The following is a 17,603-nucleotide window of genomic DNA, read 5'->3' as shown; positions in this document are numbered from 1 at the left end:
TGGTGACGAGGGTCAGAGTGAAAGGAGAGAGAAAAGTATAAACGGGAAAATAGGATAGAGGGAAATACACAGTTAATACTCATAACTGTGAATGTGAATGGGATGAACTCTCCCATAAAAAGGAAACTGTTGTTTGCCTCCATGTTGACTGAATCATCATCGATTTTCGATTTTTACCTTTGGCATCTCTTTTTACTTTCTAGCCTCAAATCTGTGCTTTCCCATTCTCACTTAAAACAAGTGGATAGAAAGCTAATCTTGAAGCAAGAAACATCTGGGTTCAAGCCCTGCCTCTGACATATACTGATTATGTATGTCGAAGTTATTTAACCTCTCAATGTGCTCTGTGCAACTCTCTAAGACTATAAAGTTGCAGAGAAATTGCCAACTTCAATTAATAAATGGAGTTTCTTCATGTGAGAGTTCCCTATACTAATGAAATTACAAGTCCAGTTCTATCCCTTTAAATACCATGGTGCTAACCTATGGAGTATTATAAATGTCCCACTGACTATTCCGGAATAGATGGATGGAGTTGTTCTACAATGGTCACATTTATTCAAACTGGAAGAATCTTACATCTTGTTGTTCTTGCTGTCCAAGTGGAACTGTTGATTACACATCCTAAAAGGGATGAAGGACAAGATCATGGTTCACTCACCTTAAAGGCCATAAACTTGTGGTACGGTTTCGGTGCCCACGCATAGACCTCAACTGAATTCCTCAAAGCAACAACGAGAAATTTGATCCTCTCATATTTAACTACAACAGACAAAAAGATTATAATGACAAAGAGTTAAAAATCAAGGACCAGCTGTTTGTGAGTGAAGCTGCTTGGGTAGAGTCCAGTCTGCAGGAAAGGATGCTAGCAAAGGATCTATGGCATGCAAATCAGCAGCATTTCCTTCAAGCCTTGCATGGAAATGTTGTCTATTTCTGGTTCTCAATCCAATTAAACAAAAAAGGAAATAAGAGCCTATTGTGTAAGACACTATGCTCAGCACGTGTGTTAGTATGACAACAAAAAGTCCTTATCCTCAGGGAGTTTATATTCTACTGGGAGATGAAAATGTAAAGGGATAAGTAAATAAATATGAGACCTTTTGAGGATAGGATACTAAGAAACAGGCAGATTAGGAAAAACTTTACTTAGAAGGTAACATCTGAGGTGGATCTTGAAGGAAACTAGGAATTCTAAGAGGCAGAGAGGAGGAACAAGTATATTCTAGGCATGGGGCAAACCCTCTTCAAAGGCATGGAGGTAAAATGGATAAATACATTTTGGAGACACCTATATAGAGATGATAATTGAACCCATGGTTAGCTAATGAGATCAAGATCACCAACACCATAGTGTTGAAAGGAAAATTGTTTGGCCTTTTACCCTGATTAACAAAGCAAAACTCAGGACAAAGAGAATTAAAAGTTCATTATAAGTATGTCAGGGTAGTACTGCTGGGTTGGCAGACTGATGGCTTCAAGGCAGGGCCAGCTTTTATTGGTAACTTCCATAATGAGATAAAGACAATTCAGATAGGTCAATGTCAAAAAAAGAGGTTGGGCCCTTGAATCTTAGTTCTTCTCCTAGGTAGCGAAATAGGAGACAATTTCCCAGTAGGGGTAAGTGACAAAAAGTAGGTAATGCCAAAAGCTGCAGATTCCAGTTGCCTCCCCCAACACTAACAAGCAAGGCTGGGAACAATGGCTCACTGAGTCAGCATAGCTTTCAATCATCATATAGCATGAAAAGAGAAGAAAGTCCAGGGTACAGTAAACCCAAACAAAGAAGCAGGATGATGATTTAGCAAAGTAGATTGAGAAGGGCTGGTCATAGAGGTAGGGGATCATAGGCTTGGGGCTGGAGTGGACCTTAGAGGAGATTTAGCTTAACTCCCTCATTGTACAGGTGATGAAACTCAGACCCATTTGGGCCAACAAGCGACTTGACCAGGGTCACACAGCTAATAAGTGTCTAAGGTGGGATTTGAACTCAGGTCTTCCTAACTCCAAAGTCCAGAACTTTATCCATTAAAACACCCTGACATGTGAGTAAAATCCATGTGGTACCTTACAAAAAGTTCTAGGCATTAGGAAGGAGAAAGAAGCCTGAATAATCCACAGAGTGTATCATCAACCTCTTAATAATCGAGATCTGAAAGCCGGATTAGGATAAACGGGAAATACATGAGTAGGGAAAGGGAGACTGTCCAAGACTGTGCAGGCAGTTTTCTCAGATGAGGCCTATGGAAGCCAGACAACTGGCCTGCCAGTCACCTGGTGGTGCAGCCAGTTGCAAGATGCTTGGGGTAGGGGTGAGGGTAGGGATGGAAGGAGAAAGAGAAGCAGACAGAGGAAAATGATCAAGCTTTCATTTAAGAGTATGGAATCTGATCCTATTATTGACTGATAGGGATTTCTGTTGAAGTATTTCAGTCCTGTCTCTGAAATGAATAGCAACAGCGCAATCTTTTTGAAGTTCAAACATGTCCTCGTGCCAGCCTGCTTGCCAAGAAATCACTTGACGTCAATTTGACAGCGGAGTTTTAGCACTTGGTTTGCAATGCATCAGGCACTGGAGAGCTCGGCTCTGGAACAGGTTGGAGGAGAACCAAGATTGAGGGTAGCCTGTTTCTCCTGTCATGCAGGCCTGCCTTGTGTAGTTCCCCAATCCAAAGAAGGGAGTTCCATATCAATTGGGAAATGCTGAGGGGAGAACAATGAGAGCTGGACTCATATCAAAGCATATCTGTCACCACAAGCTCTTAGATGCCTTTGTTCCGATCGATCGGAATCTCTCTGGTATCATCTGGGAAACCCAGCTGTAAAAAAGCAGCCACATGAACAAGTAGGAAGAGACAGGGCTCTGAGGACAAGCTCAGTACTGTGGATGTCAGGACTTTGAGCACAATGCCAACCAGAACTGTCAGCCCAAATTAGTAGCCATACTGAAAGCAAGTCAAACCAGACAAGACTGCGACTGACAAGTAAGGAAGCCATGTGCGTGTTCTGTCTGCGCAAGAAAGTTGTCAAGCCTAGGCCTCAGCTGAAATATGTTGATTGTGCATGTCATCCACTCAGGTGAACCATTCTTTAATAAAAATGTTCTGGGAAAGCCTCTCTTTACAGTGAAAGAGGACAAAGTTGGAATACAGGGGCTCATCCAAATATCAGCTCAGCCTCTCCACTTCAAATACTCCATCTTTTTTGGTGCGGTCAAAGAATTTTTCCCTGCCCTATTTGTAATCGGGATTGTTTTTTTTTTTTCTTTTTGGAGGGAGAAAAGAGAGTTGAGAGATTTTAATGAAAAAAGCACAAGAATTTCTTTAAAATAAGTGAGGAAGAAGAAAAAACATTCCTAGCAAAGGGAAAAGTGGCTAAGGAACGACTGAGCTTCTGCCAAGCTATGGAAGATGGCCTAGTTTGGGGGCCTGAGGAATCTGTGGACATCAGCTATTTCTGGCCCCTCAGACATCTCAGAAAGGGCTTCTCCTTGCCCATTATTAATTGTAAAATCAATCTTCTACAGTTCCCCAGCAATTCAGGGGCAACTTGGGTGGTATTTATATCTGTGGGGAGCCACAAGGAAAGAAGTGCGTTTACTGTGGCCCTGGGAGGTTTAGGTCTTTGCTTTTGCCTTAATCAAAAACAAGTTGCACCTAGGAGTGTCTGCCTCCCTGTCTTCTCTCTCTCCCCGACCCCCTCTAGGGATGAATTTGTTGGTGGTCATCCATCCGCATATAAGGTATTATGGAGAGAATACTGGACCTGGAGTCAGGAGGCCTGGGGACCCTGGCTGTTACATTTATTTGTTTTTTGATCCTGGCCAAGTCCCATTTACTTCTCTGGGCTTCAGTTTCCTCACCTGTAATGTGGGGTAATAATGCCTATATGACCTACCTCACAGGGTTATGAGGAAAGTACTTTATAAACCTTATAGAAACCTATATAAATGTGAGCCACTCTTCTCATCCTCTTGCTCAGATGTGCAGGATGGTTGGTGTCATTACAACTTACCTCCAGGAGCGTAGGAGAGAGCTCTGATGGAGTTGTCAAAGATGTAGCTATTGACTTTGTGATATGCCATCATTGATATGCCAGCCCTTCTTGTATACTATACCTTGAGATCTCTAGTAACTCTCAGCAAAGGACAAGGCTAATTTCAGGGATACACGTAATTACAGGGAACACAAACAGTGGCTACCCAGGAAAGCCACCCAGGTGATCGGGCTGCCCACGGCTGTGCTGTTTTGGCCCTGCTATCCAGAGGTCTCATCTGGCTTTCTTGACAACTCAGCTTTGTGGTATGAGGGCCAGTTTAGAAACACATGCCTTAAAGCCTAGGCTCTGAAGGGGGCCAGTGGTGCCCTCATCAGGTTACTGGCAACAACTGCTGCCTTCCTGCTCCAAGGATCAAACACCCTCCCTCACTGATCGAATTCACAGATGGCTCTGTACCCATAAATGTAAAGTAGCTCTGTATGACTGTGTAAATACTTTGTATTTAATTACTTGTGCATAGTATGGATTCTCCCTGCCCCCCACCCCATGTAAGCTCCTCAAGAGTAGAAGCTATTTCACCTCTGTCTTTGTATTCCCAATGCCTAGAACAGGGCCTTGTACATAAAAGGTACTCAATAAACATTTTAAAATTGAATTGAAATTACAGAACCTATAAATATACAGGAGGCAGCTCTGCTACTGTAATTTCTGGGTTGGTGTCTTTACCCTCTGGTTTCATAATCCTTGAAAGGCCTGTTTGGGTAGCAGTTACACTCATAAGGAGAAGAGAGTTGATGTTTGCCTAAATTATCTGGTTCATTGCTTCATTTCTCCCCTGCAGACTGTCTGTGTGGACACAGCTCAATGTAAATGCAGATAGATGGGTCAGTGGAGATGGGATCAGTGCCCTTAGCACTGATACTGCCTCAAATGGACAGCTTGGGCCAGCCTGCATCTGTTCTGCTCACTGGATAGAGGGAGAGCTATTGAGACATAGCCAGCTAGCCATTTTGAACCACCAAGAGAACCTGAGAAAATAACTATCCATTTAGGTACATCAGTGGCCCCTTTCTACATTGCTTGCCTCTTAACCTCCATAGGTGCATGGCATTTTTGTACAGTAGAGACTGAGTACCCTGCCTCCCATCCCCACCCCCAGGCAGGGAAACCAGAAGTTGCTGTAAACTGGGTCTGAATTTATGGAGTAGGATAGAAGCAGTGGGTACAGAGAAAAAGGGTGAAACTCCAAGAGACATTTACAAGGAAGAAATGAAAAGAGTTGGTGACTGGTTAGATATGGGGGGGTGAAGGAAAGGGAAGCATCAAAGATGACTCCAAGGTTTTAAGCCTGGAGGCAAAATAGTACAGTGGAAAGAATTCTGGGAAATATTGCTGATTTGTAAAAATATATATATATTTTTTTTTGGTGAGGCAATAGGGTGAAGTGACTTGCCCAAGGTCACATAGCTAGTAAGTGTCAAGTATCTGAGGCCAGATTTGAACTCAGGTCTTCCTGAATCCAGGGCCTGTGCTCTATCCACTGCACCACCTAGCTGCCCCTGATTTGTAAAATTAATATAAAGATATAAGAACAAGAGCCATTCCCCCATGGATCAATGGTCAATAGGCAGTTTTCAAAACAAGAAATGCAAGCTATCAACAACCATTTGAAAAATGCTTCAATTCACTAATAGTAAGAGAAATGTAAATCAAAACAACTGGATCAAATTGGGAAAGGTACTCCCTGCTCTGTCATTCTATATTCTTTCTATGCTTTAAGGGAGAGGTGTCAAAACATGTTCCAACTACAACTCTGAGTGTCACTGGAAGCAGATTCAAATGTGATTGGAAAATATTTAACAAAATAAATAAAAATACAATAAAGCATAGATGCTATTACATTTTAAAACTAAATCAATATGTGGCCCACAGGGATCCTCACGTACAATTTAGTGGCCCCTATTTCTATTTGATTTTGATACCACAGCTCTAAGGAAGGAGCTCTTCACCTGGGACCCCCAGACTGAATGCTTTCAGGGAGTCTACAAACTTAGATGGGAAAAATGACATCTTCATTTTAATAGAATTGGCTTCCTCTGTAACCTTATGTATTTTATTCTATGCATTTGAAAACATGATTCTAGGAAGGGGTCTGAAGCCCTCACTTGTCTGCCAAAAGGGTTGACAACAGAAGAAAGTAAAGAACCTCTGCTCTTGGGTTCTTCCCAGCTTTGAAATTCCATGTTCTAAACCCCCATTTCAGCTCTAACCTACTAGGTGCTGCTCTGGACTGGGCATCAAGCATCGTGGAAACAGTGATAGACTTGCAGCCAGCATACTGGGTTCGAATTGATAGTTGCCCTTCTAGCCAAACTAGACTATCAGCCATTTATCCCACCTAATGTTCCATCTCGAGCCTCTAGTGTTCTATTAGGCTGTTCCCCATGCCTGAAATGTACTTTCTGCTCACTTCCATCTCTCAGAATATTTAAAACAAATGTCACTTTCTTCAAGAAGCCCTTCCTAATCTACAAGGTATATGCATGTTTTCTTCCTTCAAAGCCCAGGGCAAGTACCACCACCCTTGTGAAGCCTTCCTTGATTCCCTCAAGTTATAGAGACTCTCTCCTTCCTCACTTAAATTACCTTGAATTAAATTACCTTAAATTTCCTTATTTGTATACATATTGTCTCTCCCCAATAACATGTAAGCTCCTTGAGCACAGGGCTATCTCAATTTTTGTGTTTGTCCCTTGTGTCTTGCACACTATGTTGAATGTAGCAGATGCTTAAGAAACATTTGAGTTGAGTTGAATCCCTAACTCAGATACTTACAAGCTGTGTGACCCTGAGTAAGTATCTATGTTCCCTCATCTGTAAAATGGGCTGGCGATATTTTGCTAAATAGGCAAAATATTAACCTCCCCTTTCTTTATCTAATACAGGAGATGGTTCCTTTCTTCCCTTGTTAAATGAACATTTATTAACCAATTATCATGTTCAAGAAATAGGGACAGAGACTAGAGGCCAAGACTATTGAGAAACACTTGGTAAACCTAGAAGCACGATTCACATACAAACTTTTTCTTTTTTGCTGATACAAAGAAGCAGAGAATAGTGAGCTAACATTTATGTAGCTTCTGCCTTCGTATGCAAAGGAACCTCAGTGGAGCTTTCCAACAACTCTAGGAGGGAAGACTAGCAATATTATTTCCACTTTCCAACTGAGGCTCAAGAGGTTACATGACTTCCTCCAGGTCACACAGTAAGTGGTAGAACTCGGTCTCCCTGAGAGTATTTCCAAGAGTTTTGGCTGGCTAGGGCTTTGGCTCTAAGAGAAGGCCCGCCAGATTGGATTAGCTAAACTACTAAAGGATTTGAAGGGAGGTAGGAAGGGCAGGAGGAGGGGGAACCCAAAGTGAACTGGAGTTACTTATCATGTGAGTTGACCAGAATGGAATTGATGGAGTTAGGGGCATGACATAAAATCCCTGAAGGATTTGGAGTCTCACCTACCCTCATATTTCAAGCTGTATTTCTTCCTTTCCTCACTGACCATTTCCCTGATGAATAGTAATACCAAAGGAAGTGGAAGTCAAGAAGAGAGTCCAAGTGAGGTGAACCTTACCGACTTTGTAGTGCACACAGCCTTCCAAGTCTCCCACAGAGATCCAACCTTGCTTCTTTCCCATCTCAGGGTCATTACGCAAAATCTTGTTTCTCAGCCAGGACAAATAGTACACTCGCAACTTATTCTTCTTTCCTGATGAACACGGAAATACACAAAAGTGAAACAGTGTGTCTTCATCTCCTTTTTCCTCCATTCACTGTATTTAGTACAACTGTTTTCTACTGACTCCAGGCCCTAGGCTTGGGATACTCTTCTTACTCCTCCCCTTTCAATTTTAGAATTCCCAGATACTTTTTTTTGGGGGGGGAAGGTTAAGGCAATTGGGGTTGAATGACTTGCCAGAGTCACACAGCTAGTAAGTGTTACATGTCTGAGGCCAGATTTGAACTCCAGGGCCAGTGCTCTATCCACTACGCCACCTAGCTGCCCCCAGATACTCTTTAAAACAAATCAAATTCTACTTTCTTTAAGAAGTCTTCCCTAAGCCTTCACTCTGAAATGGATCCTGGTTCTTTGTTCCCAATCTCTCTAATGCATTTATTATAGAACAACATAATAATGGGATTTCTCTGTGTCTTATCTCCCCGTTAGACTCTAAGGCCCATGAAGGTAAGGACCAACCATATCTTATCCAATAGAATGTAAACTCCTAGAGGGAAGAGATTGTTCCCTTTTTTCCCCCTGCCTTGCACACAGAGCAGCCTGCTGTGACAGAGAGCCAGCCTAAAAGTGGGAAAGACCTAGGTTCAAGACCGGCTTCTGACATATACCCTAGGAAAGTCATTTCATTACTTTGTGCTTCAGGCTACTCTCCAACACTTGAGGTTTCAAAGCAAGTGTCCCCCTATATTGGTAGAGATAATGACCTCTACTAATGAAATCCTAGGCCCAGTCCCTGGCCCTATTTCTCTGGAGGAGGTATGCACGATGGATTGGAGAGGTGAGAGAAAGTAGAGGCAGGTAGAGTAGTTAAAAAGTTATTACAATCACTTAACCTCTCAGTGCCCCCAAATAATCCTCAATAAAGTACCATAAAGTACAGAGGAATGGAAGGTGTTTCCACTTTAGAGTTTCCAACACTGTTGAAATTAGAGGTCTGGCCTAAGGCAAGTCACTTAATCTTTCAATGCTCTACATAACTCTCTATGATTATAAATTATAGAGAAGGTGCCAACCTGCATTAGTAAAGTTAGTTTCCTCACCTGGAAGTTCCCTATACCAATGAAACCACAGCTGTAGTCTCTATTATTCCTTGAACATGATAATTGGTTAATAAATGTTCATTTAATGAGGGAAGGAAGGAACCATCTCCTGTATTAGATAAAGAAAGGGGTGAAGGTTAATATTTTGCCCATTCAGCAAAATATCCCCAGCACCTAGTTGTTATTGTCCATCCTTCATTCTTGAAGAGGACCAATGACTTTGAGAGGGTGATATCTTGACCTGAGTGCGAACTGGATTTAAGTGAGGCAGAGCTGGGTAAAGCCACCAATCTCACTCTCTTCTCCAGAGTCTTGGGACACAGGGCTTAGCACAGAGCAGGTACTTAGGTGCTAATTGATTGATTCAATGATCTGGAATCAAATGAGTATTTAAGACCCATGGAATTCAAAGGAGAGAACTTCAGGACTTCAGGAGTCTCTGACTTCCTCTGTGTGGGTCATCTCTAGAATGATACAGATTGCAACTCTTCTCAGAGTTGCTCTTGGAAAGTGGCTCTGACCAAAACATGCATTATCCTGTGGCTAACCTGAGAATATGGCTCTCTGAACTTGGCTAGACTAAGGGAGCAGCATATAGCGGTAGAATAGCTGAACTCAGAGTCAGGAAAACCTGTGTTTGGGTCTCACCTCAGATATTTACTAAGTGTGTGACCCAGGGTGAATAACAACCTCTAAGCCTCAGTTTCCTCATCTATAAGATAGAGATAATAATAGTACCTACCTCCTACGGTTGTTTCATTTTGCAAACCTTAAAGCACCAGATAAATGTTAGCTACTATTATTATTAGCCTGGTCCTTGAGACATACAGTCTACCCCTGGACCTTAACTTCAAATTTTTCCAGGTCAAGTTCAGCTGACCCAACCTTTAAGATCTCAGGGTCACTTCCAAGCCATAGTGAAGCAACAAAGAAGACTTTAATAGAGGTCCATTTTTTATCTATTAAACACCCCCCTCCTGCCTTGCCCTTCTTCTATTTTCAGATTCTTGCAATTGATGTAGGCAAGAACTTTAAAAACATGCTGTCCTTATGCCTGGAGGCTAAGCTGTCCAAAAGGGAGGTGGGCGATCTTGGGAGGTAGTGGCTTCTTCCTCACTGGAGGTCTTGAGGCGATTCCTTGGGCTCTACATGGAAACTGTGGTAATATGGTGACCTCCAGTTTGTTTTTGCTTTGATGTCTCTCCCCTTTCCCCTCCCTTTTAAGGCAGATGTTAGGAATATTTCTGTAGCCAACCTTGAAGGTCTCACTTCTGGGATCAATCTGGAACATATTTCCAGAGGAGTCTGGATGGAGTGTCAGGTTTCTGATGGCTACACCCACCCTCAGCCTCTTCTAATGTGGCCAAACTAAACTGTGGGCTTTTGAACCACAGCATGGCTTTCGATTCCACTCTTGGACTGCTCTTATGGTGAGGAAGTTCTTCCTGACATCCAGCCTCACTGGGCCCCTTTGCAACTTCCCCCCATTGCTCTGGGTTCTGCCCTCTGGGGCCAAGGAAAACAAAGCTAATCCCTCTTCCATACGACAGGCCTTCGAGTATTTGAACACAGCTAGCATGGCACCCCTCGGTACTCTCTTTCTAGGCTCAGTGTGCTCAGTTCCTTCAACCATTCTTCATATGACATGACCTTGAGGCCCTTCCCTATTCTGACTATCCTCCTCTGGAGGCTCACCAGCTTCTCAGTGTCCTTCCTAAAACATAGCACCTCAACCGAAAACAAGATTCCAGATGTGGTCTGCAAAGTACAGTACAACCAGCACCTCCCTCATTCTGGACACTATCCCTCTCTCAATGGAGATCGAGATTACACTAGCTTTCTTGGCTTCCATCACACCACTGACTTATATTGACCACAGAGGTCACTAAAATGCCCAGCCCTTTCACAGATGTGGCTCTTTAGCCACACCTCTACTATTTTCTACTTATGAAGCTGATTTTGTTAAGCCAAGATAAGACTTTATATTGATCCTTATTATATTTCATTTTCAACATTTTCAACATTTTCAACATTTTGAACCAATATTCTTGCATGTTTTCATATTCTGTCTTTCAGACATGTTAGTGACTCCTCCCAGCTTTGTGTTACCTGCAAATTTGATAAGCATGCCAAGCCGTTGCTAATAATAAAGAACAGCACAGGGCCAAGCACAAATTCCTGAGGCATTTCACTAAAGACCTTTGAAATGGACATCACACTACTCCTTGGGGTCAGCTATCCATCCCATATGTTCCATCTTTACCACACTAATAGCATGAAGGGATTTATTAAATCCTTTGATAAATTCCAGGTGAACTGTATCCACAACATTCCCCTTATATACCAGACTAATAACTCCATCTTTCTTTTTTTTTGGCTAGGTAATGGGGTTAAGTGACTTGCCCAGGGTCACAGAGCTAGTAAGTGTTATGTGTCTCAGACTGGATTTGAACTCAGGTCCTCCTGAATCCAGGGCCGGTGCTCTATTCACTGTGCCATCTAGCTGCCCCCAATAACTCCATCAAAAAAGGAAATGAGTTTAATCTGGTATGCACTGTTCTTGCTAAAGTCACACTCCTTGTGATCACTGGTTTATAGATATCCACCAGCCATCTTTTTAATAACTTCCTAGAATTTTGCCAGGAACTGAAGTCAAACTCATTGGCCTGTAGTTTAAAGACTCCATTCCCTTCCCTTTTTTGAAAATAGGGACATTTGCCCCTCTCCAATCTTGTCAGACACCTCCTGCTCTGCACAAGCTTATTTTTTTTTTAATGGTCTTTCATATATCCCTGACAGTGGCTTGGCCATCACATCTGCCAGTTCTTTCAGTACCCAAGAATGTAGTTCATTTGGGTCAGATGACTTGAATTCATCCAAGACAGCTAAAGGCTTGGTTACTATCTCCTTACTTAACTTGGGTATCATCTCCATCAATTCCAGGGCAAAGGTCATTTTTTCTTGGCAGAGAAAACAGAAACTGAATAAGAGTTGAGCAGCTTTGCTTTCTTTATACCATCAACTAGCATTGTCCCATCTATTTGAAGCACCTGTCTTATCCTACCTTTCATCTTCCTACTTTCCCCAATATAGCTAAATGATCCTAACCCCTTCCTCTGCCCTTAGCTTTCTTCACTAGTCACAGATGATTTTGAGTTTAGTATTGCTGCCACTACTCTTAAAGGCATAGTCCACATTTGCATTCATCCTCTTGCTATCTGCCCTCACTTTTGTCTTCTGAACATGTCTAAGGTCACACAGTTGGCCTGTGTCTACACATCTGCAGACATGTGGACAAAAAGTAAAAAATGCAACCATACAGAGTAAAATCTCCAAAACATCCAGATGTTTTCCAATATGTTAGAAGTAGTATAGAATAAAAGGCAATGGTCTCTCTATTGTTTTTTTTAGTTTTGTATTGTGAGTTTACAACCTTTGTATATGAACAACAAACTACGAAGAATGAGCATCTGTTCAGATCAAATAAAAATTACAACCAAGTTAATCTGACACGTATTTAACGGTGCATTTAATCATTATTGGACTGCATGGCAATTAAACCTGGAAGCACTTTCCACGAATGACTATAATTAGAATAATTTTTATAGAATCAAGCCTATTTTGTATATTTTTCCTTCTCTTTTGGTCAGATCTCTAGAGTCAATGTTAACAGTCTACCAGGGTACCATATACCAACTAATTATCATCACTGTGACCACACACATTCAAAGACAAAGCTCCCAGATCTTACTTCTCAGAAGCTTATATTCCCTTGCTCATGACAGCTTGATGTCCATGCTCCTTACCCCATACCCCATTTCTCAGGGATTATGGGATCATAGATCTACAGTTGGAAGGGTCCTTAGAGTCAATGATCACAATACTCATTTCACAGATGAGGAAATTGAGGTCCAGGGAGATGAAAGCCTAGGGTCACACAGCTAGTATCCGAGGCAGGATCTGAACTCAGATCTTCCTGACTCCAAATCCAGAGTGCAGTCTGTTACATCATGGTCTTTCCCCATAGTCCAACCCTCTGGCACTTTGGGCAGTTCTTAGATCCTTGTTCCTGTGCCAGCTGCCCTAGGCACTGGAGGGTTTGTGACAGCAGAAGCTTTGGGCCCTGAGAAGCTAGGTCATCTACTGCCATGGAAAAGGGCAGATTTCAAGAAGAATAGCTATGTAATACCAGAACAAGGAAAGGACACAGTGAGATGGGTATCTGTTTGGTTTCTTGGGCACTGTCTACCTTGTCTTGGTGTAGAGGGTTGGAGTGGGGGGGGAGAAACATGGAAGAGAAAAAGAGGACAAGCACTCTCCTTGGTACAGTGGGAAGAGTACTGGTTCTGGAGTTAACAGACCAGAGTTCTAATACTACCTCTGATACTCTGATCTTTAGGAAAGATCTCTTTGGGCAGCAGTTCTCCCTTATAAAACAAGGAGCTTGGTCTAGATGGCCTCTGAAGGCCCTTCTAGCTCCACAATCTCTAGTTCTGAATCAAAATAAAAAACTTAGAGCAAGACTGGAAAGACAATTTAAATAGGAATTCAGACACTCAGATAAACATGGAAGCTGATTAAAAGCTAAGCTTAGTCACAAAAAAAGCTAAGCTTTAAAAGTGTTTTTCTACAAATGTTGTTTTACGTTTGTTTCACTGCCTAAGAGAAGGTTTTTAATACAATTCACAACCTAATTTATGGGTGTAATAGCTTCCCTGGTTTATCAATCAATCAATCAATAAACATTTATGAAGTGCTTACTAGGAGTGAGGCACTGAGGGAAGTGCTGGGATTACAGAGGAAGGCAAAAACAGAATCCCTTCTGGATCATGAACAAACCTGAAATGGTGATCAGCACATTGAGCCCTTCCAGGACATCGATTTGCTGAAATCTGCGTCTACTTATCAGAGAGTAAACTCTTCCTTGGCCACTTCGGTCCAGCAGCCACAGCCCACTCTCTGTTCCTACCAGCAGATTGACACCTGCACATAGAAAACAATATTCTTAGTTAGCTCACACTGCTTCATCAGATTGTCTTGACACTGGATTTCTTCTTGCTATTCCTATTTACCGATACCCTTGCATAGTGGGTTTTTATTTCATTCAGTGTTTCCCAACCACAGGCCTCTAGCAAATTTTTACCAGTTCATAAAATGTTGATTGGCAAAGGTCCTATTTCTTCAAACACCTATCCAGGGGTGGGGAACCTGCAGCCTCAAGGCCACATGTTGCCCTTTAGGTCCTCGAGTGTGGCCCTTTGAATCCAAACTTCATAGAACACATCCCCTTAATAAAACGATTTGTTCTGTAAAACTTGGACTCAATCAAAAGGCCACACTCAAGGACCTAGAAAGCCACATGTGGCCTTGAGGCCACAGGTTCCCCACCACTGACCTATACACTTTGAAAAATGGACCCTATCTATTCTTGTTCCTTCCTGTATCTGACACCTCCCACCACCAGCTCCCAGTCTAAGCTTGTCAGAGTCTAAGCCTCAAAGAGTGAGAAGTAGAAAATGTAGAGACTTTGATCCTGCTCTAGGCTCGACGATGATGAAGATGATGATGATAACTAGCATTTATTTTAAGGTTTGCAGAGCACTTTACAAATATTATCTCATTTTATCCTCACAACAAATCTGCAAGGTAGATGCTATTATTATCCTAATTTTCTGGATGAGAAAACTGGGCAGACAGAGGTTAAGTGACTTGCCCAGAGTCATACAACTAGTAAATGGCTGAGGGTGGATTTGAACTCAGGCCTTCCTGACTCCAGTGTGCTCACCCACTGTGCTAACAGAGCAGGTAAGTTTTTGGAAACTGTCCGTCACATTTTGTAACTCTGACCATGGAATCTACGAACAACTACAGAAGTTACTTACATGCCTCTGAAAATACATCTGAATATTTTTATTGGAAGTCATTTAGGCTCAGAAAGAGAACTTATGATACCCTTTATCGAAATCTGTCAGCTAATGGCTTTCATATTTTTAGAATATTTCTCTATTTAAAAAAGAACTAATACTAAGCTACTTTTTCCTTGGGGAAAGACAACAACAACAACAATAACACCCCAGTACCAAGTGCCTATGAAATCAGTTTCCTGCTGACATTTCTTTAGGCTCCAATCTGACACATGGACAAGTTCTATTGATCCTTCTATTTATCCTCTAAAGGCAAGATAAAAATATTAAAATGAAAAGTGAAACTAAAGTAGTTAAAATGAGATTATTTTGAGAGGCAATGAAGTGTAATAGAAACTGGATTGGCAAAGTAGATTAAAATTGGAAAGTGGTACTGGATTTGGAGTTAGAAGACTAAATTTTGAGGCCAGATACACTTTTAAGTAGATGCACAACCCTGAGCAAGTGATTTAAGTCACTTGATCTCTATGACTCAGTTTTCTCATCTGTAGAATGAAGATAATCAAGTAGAAAAAGGAGGAGGCAGAGATGAGCCTTGGTGGAGAAGCACTGAGACAATATTGGGGAGTCCCCAATGTTGGTGATTAAGGGACAATTACTAGGGCCCCGGGAAAGAAGCTATGGTGCAAATTGTGAATGGAGAGAATCAGCAAGTTGAGTGATAATCAAGCTCGGGTTCAATAGGTAAGCAAATTTGAAGGCCAGGAAATAAGGAAAAAAGGAGTTCGTGGCATTGGTCTAAAATTGGCAAGACAGCAGACAACATGGGAGGACCCAATGCAAAGGGGAATAGTGGATGTTAGGAAAAGGATGGTTTGTCTCATCGCCCCTCCTTACTCCACTGTTCTGGTCACTTGAGATCACAAAAGTGAGGGCTCTGGGCATGGAAGAACTGATGATTCTATTCTGAGCAGCAGTTATCAGATACCAGCTGGCTCTCCCTAGCCATGGAGACAAGAGTAGTTTTTTCTAGCTCATCTTCCCATTCTTGTCTGCCATTCCTTCAGGTCTGGATTAATGGCATGATTAGGAAATTAGAGGGATGGGGAATGGATGGATGGATGGATGGATGGATGGATAGATGGATGGATGGATGGGGAGAATGAGTTGATTTTTTACTATTTACACACAAAGAGGCATATATTTTTGGTTTGAAGTTATAAAAATGAAAATTGATGCTCTTCAATTGGGAAATGGCTAAATGCATTTTGGTACATTAATGCAATGATACATCACAGTGCCCCATAAGAATTGATGAATATGAAGAATACAGAGAAGTATGGGAAATTTTACATGAATTGATACAGAGTAAGCAACGTCAGAAAAACAATGTGTACCAAAAACTCCAACAATGTAAACAGAAACAACAGCAAGAAAGGAAAGCGAATGCTGTATAACTATAATGATGGAGCTTGGCCCTAGAGAAGAGTTGGGAAAATGCAGCTCTCTCTCTCTCTCTTCTTTGCAGAGGTAGGGACCTAGGGGTGTGCCACATTGTATATATTGTAAAAAAAAAAAAAAAGGTTGGTTTTGCTGGACTGGTTCCCCACCCTTTCTTTTTTATTCTTTGTGGATATACTCAGAAATGATGGAGACGTAAAAACAAAATACTCTAAAAATATGTATACTTCTAAATGAGTACCAAGGTCACTGAAATCATCAGACATCCAATGTACCTATTTAGACAATTATTTCTGGCTGATTTGGTCACTGTCAACAAATGTTCTTTGACTGACAGAGACAATTAGGAACAAATGACTTCATTCTCTAATTTCCACTGGGTTGGAGCCCTTCATAAAGGAAGGGACTCAGTTTGTACAAGCTCAAAGAGGACCAGCTCACCCCACAAAGCTGCACAGAGAACCTCGGAGCTGAACTTCTTTTTGTACTTGCGGATTTCGGGGCTGTCACTCTGTGGGCGGGCATTGATGGGATTGACATTGACAACAGAGGCTTTCCTCTTTCCTGAATTCCCACGAAATTCATATTTCTCTTCATCTGATAGGAAAAAAAGGAAGAGGAAGAAGCTGTTAAAGGTGTTGGTCATCCATCTAGACAAAGACTAATTCAATTCTATAAAGTAAGTAGGAATCAATCCCCATTATTTGAATTTCTATTTAATATTTCTACTGGGCTAGAACCAAGTAGCATATTTTGTGTAATTATAACTTCAAAGAGGAAACTTTGAATACATGTTCAGGGGATAAATTCTTTGCCCTAATCAGGACCTAACTGTATGTGCAAATGACATAGGCCATACTCTCCATGAGCAGAGAGAAAAAAGTACACGTCAAGATATGGTGAGTATGGAGAGAGATAACTTGAGGCAGGGGATATCAGGGAAGGTAACAAGGAGGAGGTGACACCTGGGCTGGGCCAGGAGGGGAGTAGAGGAGGGGAAAGGAAGACCACAACAGGTGGAAATATGGGGGGTGGGGAGGGTAAGAGGAAACAAGTCTTTTCCAAGCATGGAGAATGATGAAGTCAAAGGCTCAAGGACCATAGAGAACAAGTCAAGAAGCTATTTTAAGATATTGTGTTCAGTATGCAATGCCCATCCTTAGCCACAAGTGAAGCCATGGCCCATCAATCAATCAGTGAACAAGTGTCCACTGCTTAAGCACCTACCCTGAACCAGGCCCTGTACTAGGTATTGGGGATACAGAAATAAAAATGAAATTATGTTCCTGTCCTTAAGAAGCTTACATCCAAATGAAAATGGAAAAATTCAGGCTTGTAACTGAGTTTTTCTGTTATGGGACAGATGTTTGGTTTCATGTATCTCTGTTCCCCCCCACACCTCTATCCTACCACAAAACACACACACACAGAAACAGATATACCAAT

At 41.8% G+C, this 17,603-nt stretch overlaps 1 protein-coding gene across 2 annotated transcripts in view; it reads right to left on the bottom strand.

Annotated features, from left to right (window-relative positions):
* LOC110200036 (mitogen-activated protein kinase kinase kinase kinase 4-like) overlaps window positions 1-17,603 on the bottom strand; it is a 233,465-nt gene that overhangs the window by 24,373 nt on the left and 191,489 nt on the right. For both annotated transcript variants that reach the window (XM_078148062.1, XM_078148063.1), the window contains 4 exons: window positions 16,599-16,754; window positions 13,672-13,815; window positions 7,628-7,762; window positions 662-762 (listed from right to left, as the gene is read on the bottom strand). In XM_078148062.1, coding sequence (XP_078004188.1) covers window positions 662-762; window positions 7,628-7,762; window positions 13,672-13,815; window positions 16,599-16,754 — 536 coding nt within the window. The remainder of the gene's footprint in view (window positions 1-661; window positions 763-7,627; window positions 7,763-13,671; window positions 13,816-16,598; window positions 16,755-17,603) is intronic.

The sequence above is a fragment of the Phascolarctos cinereus genome, unplaced genomic scaffold, assembly GCF_003287225.1.
Source record: "Phascolarctos cinereus isolate Bilbo 61053 unplaced genomic scaffold, phaCin_HiC Scaffold_8;HRSCAF=390, whole genome shotgun sequence".
In the NCBI taxonomy this organism is placed as follows: domain Eukaryota; kingdom Metazoa; phylum Chordata; class Mammalia; order Diprotodontia; family Phascolarctidae; genus Phascolarctos; species Phascolarctos cinereus.
Note: the sequence above shows the minus strand (reverse complement) of the source record. Positions and strands in the feature narration are given on the sequence as shown.